Source organism: Clarias gariepinus, chromosome 20 (genome assembly GCF_024256425.1).
Source record: "Clarias gariepinus isolate MV-2021 ecotype Netherlands chromosome 20, CGAR_prim_01v2, whole genome shotgun sequence".
Taxonomy (NCBI): Eukaryota; Metazoa; Chordata; class Actinopteri; order Siluriformes; family Clariidae; genus Clarias; species Clarias gariepinus.
The window spans coordinates 21,921,866-21,937,730 of NC_071119.1; the positions used below are offsets into that span (position 1 = coordinate 21,921,866).

Below are 15,865 nucleotides of genomic sequence, written 5' to 3' on the forward strand. Positions count from 1 at the left end.
TCATGTTAAGCACCATGAACGCGAGGAAACAAGTAGAAAGTTACGTGCTTACTGACCTAGAGGTTAGTAGTCTGGAAGAAAACACCTTTGTTGAACTCCCCAAGGTGTTCACACAAAAGAGTATCCCAGTCTCAGTGGAAAACATTCCACAACAGCACGACATCGATAAGTGGCCATACCTCAGCGAAGTAAAACTGCCTCACATTAATGCTGGAGTTGAAATTCTCATAGGTAACAAAGAGCACAGGCTCCTAGAACCATGGCGAGTAATTAACAGCAGGCACAATGGGCCATACGCAGTAAAGACCGCTCTTGGATGGACCATAAATGGACCTCTTCGAGAGTCGGTCGAGGAAGGCACATGTGACAATGAGCAAGTGAGCGTTGCAGTCAACAGAGTTTCCATTGAAAGTGTAGAACAAATGCTGATACAACAGTACAACCATGATTTCCCTGAACGGAATTGTGATGACAAAGCTGAGTTGTCACAAGAGGACTATCAGTTTTTAGACTCTGTAACTAACTCTTTGCAGTTTACCGATAATCACTTCTACATCGGTCTCCCATTTAAGAAAGCAGCTATTCAAATGCCCAATAACCGAAGCGCAGCCATGCAGCGCGCACTGAACCTCAAACGGAAGTTTAAGTATAACCGCTCCTTTCACAAAGAGTATTTAAACTTCATGAACGACATGTTTGAAAAGGGTCATGCAGTCAAGGTCCCAACACCTCATCTAAGTCGACAAGACGGGCAAGTGTGGTACATACCTCACCATGGTGTATACCATCCTCAAAAGAAAAAGCTAAGGGTAGTCTTTGACTGTGCTGCCAGCTATCAGGGAATATCATTAAATAGCGAGCTTCTGCAGGGACCCGACCTGACAAACTCACTCATTGGGGTGCTCACACGCTTTAGACAAGAAGAAGTTGCCATGATGGCAGATGTGGAAGCCATGTACTATCAGGTTAGAGTTCCGGAAAAGGACACAGACTTGTTGCGTTTCCTGTGGTGGCCGAATGGAGACGTGAGTCAGGACTTGGTTGAGTATAAAATGGTTGTTCATTTGTTTGGTGCAAAATCATCTCCAAGTGTAGCTAACTTCGCCCTTAGGAAAACAGCAGAAGAAAACCGCAGCAATGCATCTGCCGAGGCAGTCAACACAGTACTTAAAAACTTTTATGTAGACGACTGCTTGAAGTCTGTCTCTAGTCATAGTCAAGCAGTTGCGCTATATAGTAATCTCACCAAACTGTGCGCAAGTGGAGGGTTTCACCTCACCAAGTGGGCAAATAATAGTCGTACATTGCTAGCTTTCATTCCTGAGAGTGAGAGAATTAAAGACATGAGGGACTTAGATTTGAGTAAAGACGCACTCCCTGTTGAGAGAGCTCTGGGGTGCTGTGGTGTATTAATTCAGACACGCTTAAGTTCAATATTAGTTTAAAAGAGCGGCCTGTGACTAGAAGAGGAATCTTGTCAGTCACTAGTTCAATTTATGACCCCTTAGGCTTCCTTGCACCAGTCATACTGCCAGCTAAGATCTTAATGCAGCAGTTATGTAAAGAGAGACTCGCTTGGGACGATGACATTCCCGAACAATTTATAAAAAGATGGAGGGCCTGGCTACACGAGTTGCATCAATTATCTGAGTTTAGTGTAGCAAGATGCATAAAACCAGTTGACTTTGGAGTCACAAATACAGCACAACTTCACCACTTCTCAGATGCAAGTGAAATGGGATATGGAGTTGTCTCGTATATTAGGTTAGTAAATGCTGATGGACTCACACACTGTGCATTCATGATGGGGAATTCTCGCGTTGCGCCCTTGAAACAAACTACTATCCCCCGAATGGAATTGACAGCGGCAGTGGTTGCTGTAAACAACGACAAAATGTTGAAAGGTCAACTGGAAATAGAACTGCTGGACTCTGTGTTTTGGACCGACAGCACAACTGTCTTGAGATACATTGTTAATGAAAAACTTCGCTTTAAAACCTTTGTCGCTAACAGAATCTCCATCATACGAGAGTCAACCAAGCCACAGCAGTGGAGGTACGTCAACACTTCAAAAAACCCAGCTGATGCTGCTTCCAGAGGAGTTTCCTGTGAAAAATTCATGAAAAACAACAACTGGATCCATGGTCCCCCCTTTCTTAAAACACCAGAGAGTAAATGGCCTGAAAACATTCACGATCTGTCGACGAAAGAGGATGACACTGAGATCAAACACTCAGCCTCAGTGAATCTTGTAAAAACTACAGAGAGCACAGATGCCGTGAGTAAACTGATTAACTATCACTCCGACTGGTATAAGCTAAAAAGATCCATTGCCTGGATTCTTTGCGTTAAAGACATGCTTAAACAGAGAACAAAAAGGATTAAGGGACAGGCAAACAACTCAATAATAGAAAACCATAAGTCTCTAACAATTAAGGACTTAACAATGGCAGAAAATGAAGTCATTAAGTTTGTTCAAAACCAAAAATTCAAAGATGAAATTTCCATGTTACAAAAGGGTAATGCATCCGTAAAAAGAAACAGTTGTCTCTCCAAACTAGATCCAGTACTGCAGGATGGAGTGCTAAGAGTTGGAGGACGTCTTGGTAGGTCTGCAATGCCTGAGCATGCAAAACACCCTGTCATTATACCTAAAGACTCACACATTACAACTCTAATCTTAAGAAACACTCACGAACAGGTCGGACATTGTGGAAGGAATTATATGCTTTCAAAATTGCGGCAGAAATACTGGATTCCGACAGCAAATTCCCTTGTGAGAAAGTTTCTGTCCAGTTGTGTGACATGCAGAAAGATCAGAGCGAAGAATAGTGAACAAAAAATGTCAAAACTGCCACGCGATAGAATAACACGAGATCACCCACCGTTCACTAACGTAGGGGTAGACTATTTTGGACCCTTCGAGGTCAAACGGGGTAGAAGTAATGTTAAAAGATATGGCGTATTGTTTACTTGTCTGACAACAAGAGCCGTGCACATTGAAGTCGCGCAGTCATTAGATACAGACTCCTGCTTAAATGCTATTCGACGCTTCATGTGCAGAAGAGGCCAGGTGTCAGTTATGAGAAGTGATAATGGAACAAACTTCATAGGCGCTGAGACTGAACTGCGTAAAGCTATCCAACAGTGGAATCAGTCAAAAATTGAAGGCGTCCTCATGCAAAAGGGGATACAATGGATATTTAATCCTCCTGCTGGGTCTCACTTCGGTGGAATATGGGAAAGGCAGATAAGGTCAGTTAAAAAAATCTTGAGGTCTGTACTAAAAGAACAAACGATAAACGATGAGAGCTTGCACACATTCCTGTGTGAGGTGGAAGCTATAATGAATGACCATCCCCTTACCACCGCTACAGACGATCCCACAGACCTGGAGCCCCTTACACCTAACCACCTGCTGCTGATGAAAAAACAGCCAAACTTGCCTCCTGGACTTTTCAAAAAGGAAAACATTTACGCACGTCGCAAGTGGAAGCAAATTCAATACCTTGGCGACCTATTTTGGAAGCGATGGGTGCGTGAATACTTGCCCTTGCTTCAGGAGCGCCAAAAATGGTCTCAGGTGAGAAAAAACCTCTCAATTGGAGACGTAGTTCTAATAATTGATGAGTCTTCTCCAAGAAATTCATGGGTCGTCGGACGGATCACGAAAGTGTTCCCTGATAAAAAAGGACTTGTAACACGTGTACTGGTCAAAACTAAAACCAGTACCCTGAAAAGACCCATCGATAAGCTGTGCCTCATATGTGAAATGGACTGTTAATTACCTTATAAAGTAGTCATGTTCCTTTCATTTGGTACGCAGCGATATGAATACCTTAAGTTAAACCGTTAACAAATGTCTAAAGTGTTAAGAAAGCTGATTCAAATTTTAATCCAATAGTAAATGTTGTGGCCCAATTGTAAAAAAAAAAAAAAGGAAAAAACAACAAAACAAAAAAATGTGTGTAATTGTCAGTCTTCCTGCCTGTCAATTAGGGGCTGGAAATGTAAGGGCCATATTTCATTCTTGTGATTTGTTGTTATGTTTATCTTATTTCAGTTTATTAGTTAAGCATTAAGCATTAAGTATCATACTTATAATTTGTATTGTGACATCATTTCATGAGTTGTTCTGTGACATCATCCCACAGTTATGCAGTTCCATGTCTATCACGCACGTTAGTTGTTAGTTGCTGTTAAGACACGGAAGGATACAGAAAGGTTTGGAGCACACAAGCCTTTGACCGTGATAACGTAAGCCAGTAAGCTAAAAGGAATACAGTAAAATAAGTTGTTGTAACTGTAATCTATCGAAGCTACAGAACACAGCGAGCGACTTGTCGTGACTACAGTGGATTTATGCAAGAAACTGTAACAACCGTTGTTTTTGATGTTGAAAATAAACAAGAGACAAAGAAATCAACGAAACGTCTGATGTCGTCAGTGACACTGTGTAACTAAAGACACGCGTCAGAACTTGTGAATAACATGCACCTACACCTTGATAAATAAAAAAAAACAGTCAACTGTTGACCATCTTTCTGATGGGGGAGGGGCGGAGTGCTACATTACTCATTAAAAAACAAAAACTTCAGATATGTTTGTGTAAGGTTATTATTTTTTTAATTGTGCAATATCAGTATAGTGTGTGCAAGAGGGTTAATGAATTCATCAAGTTTAACAGGTTTGACTGCCTTTCTTCTGCACGTACTACTGGCTACTCGGTTCTCACTTCCCCTCCCCATCAACTCTCAGGTTTATATATTGCATAAATAAATATAGATCTCGTCAGTTATCAAACTGCATTTTTGCACAGATTACAACGCACCAGGGAAATAAGTCCCATCCATGGAGGTAACCCTCGCCAACCACAGCACCCACAAGGTCCCCCGTTAATGTCCCAGTACCAGACACCACAGCATAGTGTCACCCCCATGCCCACCTCCAAGTGTCATGTGTCTTCTGACTATATGCTCCACCTTGAGCAATCACAACCATAAGGAAACAGAAAAGAACCAAAGGAATGCTTGATAGCATCTGTAGCTATTAACCAGGTGATTAAAAAAAAAAAAAAAGAATGTATATAAATTACAAATAAGGTAATACTTCAAGGTGACTGTGCAAGTCAAATCTCTTCAGTAGTCTTTACTTTCACTTTTATTTCAGTGTAAATGCAAAATACAGAAACAATGGGCATTGTTCATGTTCGACTTTACTCTCATTTCAGTGTAAATTAAAATTACCATGGGTGGGGTCGAGCAAGCCTCATGCAATTTATTGGATAAAGAAGAATGTGTGTGGGGGTGGGGTGGGGGATATATTCTTTTACATCTTTACACACCCAGAGGAAGCACACTCTGCCTCATAGTGCACAGGTAAGAAATCTTTGTGTCTTTTTAAATGTTCTTTATACGTTGCATGTCTTAACATTCTAGGCTTTTTAATGAAGGTTTATTTACAGAGAACCCAAAGAATTAGAAAAAGAACCAATCAAATTTAAATGAAGTGATTTAAATGTTTAGGCTAATTTAATTACAATGAAATGCCTAGACATGACATCGAAAGTAAGAGGTGGGGAAGCTATTTTGCTTTTCAGTCTGCATTTTCTGCCTTTTTTTCATTTATATTTATATTCCTGGTGGCAGTTGTTGTGGCCATCCTGTACCTGTCACGCAGGTGTGATATTCGGATGTACCGATCCTGTGCAGGTGTTGTTACACGTGGTTTTCCACCGCGAGGATGATCAGCCGTCCTTCCTGTCTCCCTGTAGCGCCGTCTTAGGCGTCTCACGGTGCAGACATGGCGATTTATCGCCCTAGCCACATCAGCGGTCCTCATGCCTCCCTGCAGCATGTCTAATGCACATTCACGCAGATGAGCAGGGACCCTGGGCATCTTTCTTTGGGTGTTTTTCACAGTCGGTAGACAAGTCTCTTTAGTGTACTGCGTTTTTAGAACTGTGACCTTAAATGTCTACTTTCTGTAAGCTGTTAAGGTCTTAACGACCATTCCACAGGTGCATGTTAATTAATTGATTATGGTTAATTGAACATGCATGGAAAACATTGTTTAAACCCTTTACAATGAAGATCTGTAAAGTTATTTGGATTTTTACAACATTATTGCTGAAATACACAGTCCTGAAAAAAGGGACGTTTCTTTTTTTGCTGAGTATATAAGAATAATGAATAAACAGGCCATAATAAGTATGCTTAATTGTAGTTACAATGAAGATTATATTATTGTTACATTATTTTTATTTAGTGTCTTTAAAATTTGTGCTATCCCTTAGTTTAGGTTTTAACTAACAAATCCTTTGTTTCCCGGCTGACAAATCCTTTTTTATTGTTCATTTTGTTTTGCAAATGTTACCCTTTGTTTCTCCTAGTTGTGGCTGGTCTGTGTGTGTGTGTGTGTGTGTGTGTGTGTGTGTGTGTGTGTGTGTGTGTGTGTGTGTGTGTGTGTGAGTGTGTGAGTGTGTGTGTGTGTGTGCACGTGTATGAGTGTGTGTGTATCTATCGGTGTGTGTGTGTATCTATCGGTGTGTGCGTGTGTGTGTGTGTGTGTGTGTATGTATGTGTGTGTGTATGTATGTGTGTGTGTATGTATGTGTGTGTGTGTGTGTGTGTGTGTGTGTGTGTGTGTGTGTGTATGTATGTATGTGTGTGTGTGTTTCTGTTGGTCTGTATGTGTTTCTGTTGGTCTGTGTGTGTATATCTCTAGGTTTGTGTGTGTGTGTGTGTGTGTATCTATCAGCCTGCGTGCGTGTGTGTGTGTGTGTGCACGTGTATGTGAGTGTGTGTGTATCTATCGGTGTGTGCGTGTGTGTGTGCGTGTGTGACTAGCTAGCAAGTTCATGTTTGTTAAGCTGCATTCTAGCTGGGCAATAGTGGCTCTGATAGTTAAGGCTTTGGGCTGATAATTGGATTATAAAGGGGTTCGAGCCCCACTACTGGGGTATTGCCACTGTCGGGTCCCATGAGCATGGCCATTATCCCCATGTATACACAGTATAATATACTCTCATGCAGTCTCAAGCCTAGAGAGATTGTGTACTGTAGGTTGCAACAGGAAGAGCATCTGGCATAAAACCTGTTCCAGGTTTTAATGTGGCAACCCTTAGAATGATCAATGTTATGGGTGTTGTTCTCCTCTTTTACTTTTTGTGTGTGTTTTTGCCTAAACCACCTAAATATTTAGCCCCATGCTCACTGCTTCCTCTGATATCACCTAATTTTTTATGCAAAAGGGGGCCTTCTTTGACTACATAAAACCTTTCTGTGTTTCTGTGTAAAACTTTGAATATCAAAATAATAATAATAATAATAATAATAGAAAAAAAGCATTTTTACATGCGTTGCTTTTGAATAGTTACTACTTTATCAAGTAAACAGAATGTGACATATAAAACTGTCAAACATTTATTATTATTATTGTTATAATTATTATTGTTGTTGTTGTTGTTGTTTTTTTATTAATTGTTGTAAGTTTTTATTAATAATAATAATAACAACAATAACAACTACTACTACAACAACAACAATAATAATAATAATAATACAGTTACAGCAAATCCAACTTCTAATTTCTCTTTATTTTCCTTCCAGCAAGGCACTTTGGGAAATACAGAATTTGAATAAATCAAAGGTTAACCTCAGAATTCAGGTCTGATGGCAACTTACACTGTTCCTTCTCAACGTGGTCGAACAATACCACTGCAGACTCAAGACAGAGACCACCTGTCAGCCCTTGATGTTGTGTGGGCTAATAAGTATGAGGGTGAAATGTTCCATCCTGAAAATGCCCTGGAGATGGAAGCTGAGTTTTACAAAGGCGCCCCACCCCAATGGCTAAACTTCTATTGGGCTGAACAGAAAAACTCTCCTTTTGTCAAGCGGGATATGTATCAACCACTACGAAGCAAGATCATTAAAACTACAACAAAAAGATGGAGCATTGCGCATATTGACTTGTTCCATGAGCCAGGCAGTGGAGGGTCCACGCTAGCCATGCAGGTACTATGGGACCTAAGGAAAGAGCTTAGGTGTGCCAAATTACTAGATTCCACGACAGACACAAAGGCAACTGCACAGCAAGTGCTGCGATTATTCAAAGCAGGTGGTTCCGAAAACCAAAACACTGTTCTCCTTCTTTTAGACAACAAGTACCCAACTGAGAGTACTGAATTTCGAGAAAACCTTGAGGAAAACCTCTGTGATGAAATTAAAGCAAACAATATCACTGCTACAACCCCTGTGGTCATCATCTTAAACTGCATTCGTGAGGGAACCCTGGGCTTGGCAGATGGAACAGAAAACCTGAAACTGTCCTCAAGACTTTCAAATGAAGAGCAAAATAGGTTTAATGAAAAACAGAATGACATAATTACAACATATGGAAACAGACACACTTACTTTTATGCCTTTAATATTATGCAGAGAGATTATGATCCAACTTACGTTAAAGAGGTCTGCAGTACTCTCCATCCATTAAAGAAAAGAAGGAGGTCTCGCAAAGAACAACTTCTGGCATTTTTGGCACTGATTAATTCATACGTCCCTGGCTCGTACCTTCCCTATGATCTTTGTCAGAACTTCATTAGAAGGGAAAGTAGTATTCTTGAGGATTTCTCTTTGGAGCCCTTCACAAACTTTCTGGTCAAATTCTCAACAAAAAATGAAGATGAGAGAAGTGAGGACATGCATATACGTATGGTACATCCCATGGTTGCTAAGGAATGTCTAACATTGTTAATTGAAACTGGCGTAACCAGAAGCGACATTACATTGAAGCTATTAAAAGAACTATGCAGAGATTACATGCCCGTATGTTTGGTAAAAACGATCAAAAAATTACTCACAAAACGAGAATTTAAGCTGTTCCCCAGTTTGACCTTAGATAAATTCTCCAAACTTATCCTAGATCTCAAAACAGAAGAAAGACCATCAATGTGTGTGGCAGTGTTCAAAATGGCCTTGAAAATATTTACAGATGATCCATATTATCCACAAGCACTCGCCCGTTTCTACTACATCGAGAGGAACGATTATGAAAAAGCTAAACACTGGGCTGAAATGGCAATTATCAGGGACGAAAGAAATTCCTTCATCAGAGACACCCTTGGACAAGTGCATAAAAACTGGTTAAAAAACATTATCTCATTAGAACCGCTGCCCTTGCAAAACCGTGAAGCATATGCAAAAAAAATCTTGCAGCATGGGAAAAAAGCAACTGAGGTTTTTCAAGCTGAAGAAAAAGTTGCTCTGGCAGAGGAGGCACCAGCGATGCAAGACCATGGCATTACAAGCACATCTACCATCTTCAACAACCGGGGTATCTTTGGGTACATGCAAGTAGCAAACATAATTTTTGACAATATCAAAACTCTTCACGGGGAATGGCCCAAAATACTTACAAAGGAAATTTCCATGCACAGTTTTCTCAACTCTTATGGACGTGGCAGATGTGCCAAGTATAAGAGTCTCATTACAAGTCTAAGAGATGAAGTTGAAAACAAATTTGAATTTTTTGAACAGTATCTCCTTTACTCGAAGCCAAGCATCCACAAAGACGAACCAAAATACTTTAGGCGGGTAGTTGATGAATGCTACCTGAATTTCGTTACACAATCCCAAAACAACAAATCAGCTCTTCAGATCCTGAAGGAAAAAAAAGCCAGCACATTTGCAGGATTACTATCCACACAATACCAGGAGACTGAGCTGGAACTGATCACTGAACAGTGGAAAGAAATTTTTTTGCATTCACAGAGTGATGCCCAGATTGTCCAAAACTATATTGTTACAAATGTTATGCTAAGTCAAATGAACGACAAATCCACAGCACTCAGACCACTTGAGGAACTTCAGGAACTGCTACATAATCTCTGGACAAACCAAAAAGATAAAAGAAGTCCAGAGTTCTACCTCTTGGTCCTTCTGCTCTTTTGGCCTGATCCGCAACAAGGCGAACACAACTACAACCATCCGGACATATCTGAATGTGTTAAATATATGCATCGTTCCTTTGAAAGAACATACAAGAATTACCTGCGCTCTCGCTACCTGGATCCTCTCTTCTTCCTCACTTCAGGCCATGGATTACAGAAGTTTGTCCATAAATCACATCTGGAAAAAAAGTCAATTATTCACCTTACTAAAGAATGTGAAATACCAGAACTACGACGTATAAGAGGAGAGGTGAAAAATTATAAGGTTTTTGCTGTAGAAGGTGCTGCGAGGATTGAGGTTTCTTCCAATCATCCAGCCAGTGTGCACAGCCAAGGCAATGTTTCCTTCTATCTTGCCTTTAACATCAAGGGACCTGTTGCTTACAACATCAAACATGAGCAATGAAGCTAAAGATGAGAAGATTAGATATGAACATGATCTCCAGTCAATCCTTATAGTCACGGCCTCTGGCAAAACAACAAAACAAAACATGATGAGCTTCGTTTGGGACATGAAGGGTCCTATAATGTTACTTTTCCATAACATAGATGGATAATGTTCAGTGCAACAGGAAAGTGCTATGGTTAGAGAGAAACTGAAACTTTACTTCACAGCAAAAGAAGAGGATTACTATCAAAACAGTCTTGGAACTTTCTGATGCAAGTGCAATTCCAAAGGCAATGAACCGCTGTGGTTTAAACATCTTCCACATCTGTAAGTCTTGATCTGGTACCATGCAACTATTGTGTTTCCTTTCCACTTAAAGAGTCTCTACTGTATGTGGTCACAGGCAGCTTTTCACCCAAGGTTACAAGTATGGCGTGATGCAAGAAGTGCATTGGCATACTAAAAAAGTAAACCTGTCCGTGATTCAGAGAACTTTGATGAGTCTAAACAATCTCTTTTCCATCGACAAAATAATATGTTCTCTGGAGCAAAACAAACAGGCAAACTACAAGTACTTCATGAAAACTTAAGGACAAAAGGAGCCATCAACCATGCTGCATAGAAACAGAAACAGTTAAATTATTTCAGACTCATGCCAGAGTGATCTGGGATTCAAAACTCAAACCAAAAGGTATTTTAGGGGGGCACCTGAATATCCAAAGTATTATATCAAAGAGGGACCAAATTAAACACCTGCTTATGAACTCAAACCTGGACTTCTTAGCGTTAAGTAAAACTTGGTTGTCTACCAGTATACCATCATGCATGATTGATATTCCTGGTTATAGTTGTTATAGAAAGGATAGACCATCACGAAGAGGAGGGGGAGTCATGATTTATATTAATGATACTTTTAAATGTGCTGAGGTACAACTAGATATTGCTGGATTAGAATGTTTGGCGTTAAATGTTAATCCTAAAATGTTAATTTTTCAACTAATGACAAAGAGAGATATAGCTTTGAAAAAGTCATTGCTTACAAAAACACAGACAGATATTATACATTTTAAATCATTAAGAAATAACGTAATAAAAAAATGTGATATGAGGAAGGCAAAAACTGCATATTTTGAGTAATTGATTACAGAATCAGGAGGAAATAGCTCATCTCTTTGGAAGTGTATAAATAAACTTTCTAAAAGAGAGGGTATACAAAGAAAACCTTTAGTGGAGCTGAACATAAATGGTAGATTGAGTACTGATAGCACTGAAATTGCCAATGAATTTAATAGATATTTTACCCAGTCAGTGGAAGAGCTTGCTATGTGTTTTAAAACTATACAATTACCTCAAAATGTAATAAATGGCACACCCTCATCCTTTTATATTTCTGAGATTGATGAACATAATCAACTGAATAACTCAAGGGCTAAAGATATATTTGAAATGGATACTGCGTTTGTAAAAACATATAGTGCTTGTTTGCTAAAGCCCTTGGTAAATCTGATAAATTTATCAATTAGAGAAAATAAATTCCCTTCAAATTGGAAAACTAGTATTGTAACTCCAATTTTCAAAGCAGGATCATCTGATGAGGTTCAGAATTATAGACCAATTTCTATTCTTCCTGCAATTTCAAAAATTTTGGAAAAATTGGTAGCTAAACAACTTATCAATTAATTAAAAATACATGATTTACTTTATTCTAAACAGTTTTACAGTTTAGGTTTTAGGCCTAAGTATTCAACAGAAATGACAAAGTGCTATCTTACAGAATTTATTAAGGAATCTTTAGATAAAGGTAATGTAGTAGGTGCAGTGTTTTTAGATCTCAAAAAGGCATTTGATACTGTGAATTATGAAATTCTCCTACACAAATTAAATTTATTTAACTTCTCCCAGCAGGCAATAAATTAGTTTAGATCATATTTAGAATCCCGAGATCAGTGTGTTAAAATTAATAATTTAAGATCAGCTTTACGAAATAATAAGATGGGTCTCCCTCAGGGGTCAATTTTGGGCGCATTGTTGTTTTCCTTATATGTTAATGATTTTCCAAACTGTTGTAAGCAAACAAAATGTCAGTTATATGCAGATGACACAGTCATTTATGTATCTGCAAAGACTCCAAGTTTAGCTGCAGAAATATTAACAAATGAAATGATTGGTGTGTCACAGTGGTTGCAACAGTTGTTTGACCCTGAATTGTACAAAAACTCTCAATGTGTTTTTCAATTAGAAAGAAGGAAATGAGTGGTTTTATAATTAAGATAAATTAAAAGGAAATTGAAACAGTTATTAATTTTACATATTTAGGTGTTAATTTAGATTCTCATTTGAAATTTGATATGCATGTTAAGAAACTGTGTAGAACAATCAGTACAAATCTGAATAGTTTTTACATGGTTAGACCATATATATCTCTGAAAGCAGCCAAGTTATACATGCATGCAATGATTTTTTTACATTATTCTTACTGTGTGACTGTCTGGAGTCAGATTTCTCAACTTACTATTAAACCTGTTAGATCCTTATATAAACAAACACTAAAAGTTTTGGATAAGAAACCGACCAGATCGCATCACTGTAACATTTTACAAAAATATAGTTTGCTTAGTTTTGAAATTTTTTAAAAATTCATCTCTTATTAAAATGTTTTTTAAATGTTTAAATAATCTTGCGCCAAAAGTTATATGCAAATCAATATCAAAACAGAGTAGTAAGGGGATCACTACAAGAGGTGCAACTACACAGAACTGTATAGCACCACAGAGAAAAACTAAATTTGCACAATCTACATTTTCAGTTCAAGGTACACTGCTATGGAACAGTTGTCAGCTGAATTGAAAATGCAAACACAGTTGTACATTTTTTAAACAAAACTGAAAAAGTGGTTCAAACAAAAGCAGGTACTGTATGTGAACACTGATGGATGTACATAGTCTCAGCTGTTTATTCTATTTTATTTCATTTGGTTTTGTATTATATCTATATATATATATATAGCCTAACCAGGGACTGGGGCTGCAAATTAGCCTTTGGCTAGAAGCCTATATGTAGAGCATCGGCTGCATGAAATTGTAGCAATGTTATACTGCATTGTCCCTGTTAAATAAACTAATAAATAAATACTATGAGGAAAAAGTTATGTAATCTTTTTGTTTATTGTTTTAGTGTTCCTTTAGTTTAATTTTATTATTATTTCCTATCATAAAAGTCCTAATAAAAGTAACAAGATCTACATCAAATTATATGAATATCTTAAAATTATATGAATGTCTTGCATTGATGCGGTTAATCATAAATATTTCAGGATTCTATTACTTGGGTGTACTGTACATTGGGAGACAGTCATTTTGCAAGCAGACGTCACTGTTCTAAGCTAACCAGCTTGATAATACAACAACAATGTGTCTAGATAATGAGATAGTAATCCTGTTTACTGCACAAACTACTGCAATGTGTACTGTACATTTCCTTTTGTTGTTCTTGCTCTTTTGCAGTATTGTTAGAAATATAAATAACTTATTTGGCTTTTAACAGATAATCATGCTCTATTAGTAAGTTGGTGGAGGATTTTATTTAAATATTATGCAAATTGTAATGTTTAGATTCCTTTTATTATTATTATTTTATATTATTATTATTATTATTATATTCTTTGAAACAATGCATGTAATTAAAATAGTGCCGTAACAATGTATTGGTATAAATAAATAAAATCATTTAAAGCATGTAAAGATCTCCTAATTTAATGCAACCACGGGGGGGGCGCAATCCAGTGTCTTCTTGTGCCAGTCCCAAGTCTGGATAAATGCAGAGGGTTGTGTCAGGAAGGGCATCCGACGTAAAACATTTGCCAAATCAATGATGCGAATCAAGAATATAATTCCCATACCGGATCGGTCGTGGCCCGGGTTAACAACGACCGCCACTGGTGCTGTTGACCTACAGGGTGCTGGTAGAAATTGGGCTACTGTTGGTCGAAGAAGGAGAGGAGGAAGGCGTGTTCGTAAGCAGAGAGAAAAGAGGAAAGGCAAGAGTTTAGGAGTGATAGTAGGGACTTTGAATGTTGGGACCATGACAGGGAAGGGAAGAGAGTTAGTTGATATGATGCAGAGAAGGAAGGTGGATATACTGTGTGTCCAGGAGACCAGGTGGAAAGGTAGCAAGGCCAGAAGCTTAGGATCAGGGTTCAAATTGTTTTACCATGGTGTGGATAGGAAAAGAAATGGAGTAGGAGTTATTCTGAAAGAGGAGTTTGTAAGGAATGTTTTAGAGGTGAAGAGAGTATCAGATAGGGTGATGAGTCTGAAGCTGGAAATTGAAGGGATAATGTTCAATGTCATTAGTGGTTATGCCCCACAGGTAGGATGTGAGTTAAAAGAGAAGGAGAAATTCTGGAGTGAGTTAGATGACGTGATGCAGAGCATCCCCAGAGGTGAAAGATTGGTGATTGGTGCAGACTTCAATGGACATGTTGGGGAAGGGAACAGAGGTGATGAAAATGTGATGGGCAGGTTTGGTCTTCAGGACAGGAATGTAGAAGGACAGATGGTAGTGGACTTTGCAAAGAGGATGGAAATGGCAGTGGTAAATACTTTCTTCCAGAAGAGGCAGGAACATAGGGTGACATATAAGAGTGGAGGCAGAAGCACTTGTGTCGACGTTGTAACCTGAAAGAGTTCAGTGACTGCAAAGTGTTGGTAGGGGAGAGTGTAGCCAGACAACACAGAATGGTCGTGTGTAAAATAACCCTGGTGGTGAAGAAGGCGAAGAGGACAAAGGCAGAGCAGAGGACAAAGTGGTGGAAGCTGAGAAAGGAAGAATGTTTTGAAGTCTTTAGGGAGGAGTTGAGACAGGCTATGGGTGGTCAGGAGGTGCTTTCAGTTGACTGGACAACTACAGCCAATGTGATCAGGGAGACAGGTAGGAGGGTACTTGGTGTATCATCAGGTAAGGGGAAAGTGGACAAGGAGACTTGGTGGTGGAATGAGGAAGTCCAGGAGTGTATACAGGGAAAGAGGCTAGCTAAGAAGAAGTGGGACACTGAGAGGACTGAAGAGAGTAGACAGGAGTACAGGGAGATGCAGAGTAAGGTGAAGGTAGAGGTGGCAAAGGCCAAACAAAGAGCATATGAGGACTTGTATGCTAGGCTAGACAGTAAGGAGGGAGAGGGGGATCTGTACAGGTTGGCAAGGCAGAGAGATAGAGATGGGAAGGATGTGCAGCAGGTTAGAGTGATTAAAGATAGAGATGGAAATGTACTGACAGATGCCAGGAGGGTGATGGGAAGATGGAAGGAGTACTTTAAGGAGTTGATGAATGAGGAAAATGAAAGAGAACAAAGAGTAGAAGAGGTGACTGTTGTGGAACAGGAAGTAGCAAATATTGGTAGAAGTGAGGTGAGAAGGGCGTTGAAGAGGATGAAGAGTGGAAAGGCTGTTGGTCCTGATGACATACCTGTGGAGGTATGGAAGTGCTTAGGAGAGGTGGCAGTAGAGTTTTTGACAAGCTTGTTTAAC

The 15,865-nt window shown here is 39.1% G+C and overlaps 1 protein-coding gene across 1 annotated transcript; it reads left to right on the forward strand.

Annotated features, from left to right (window-relative positions):
- The first annotated feature begins 7,643 nt into the window (after positions 1 to 7,643).
- Positions 7,644 to 10,830, forward strand: sb:cb1081 (sterile alpha motif domain-containing protein 9-like). The gene has a single exon (XM_053480215.1). The coding sequence runs from the start codon at positions 7,674 to 7,676 to the stop codon at positions 10,356 to 10,358; it is 2,685 nt and encodes an 894-aa protein (XP_053336190.1). The 5' UTR covers positions 7,644 to 7,673; the 3' UTR covers positions 10,359 to 10,830.
- The last annotated feature ends 5,035 nt before the right edge of the window (positions 10,831 to 15,865 follow it).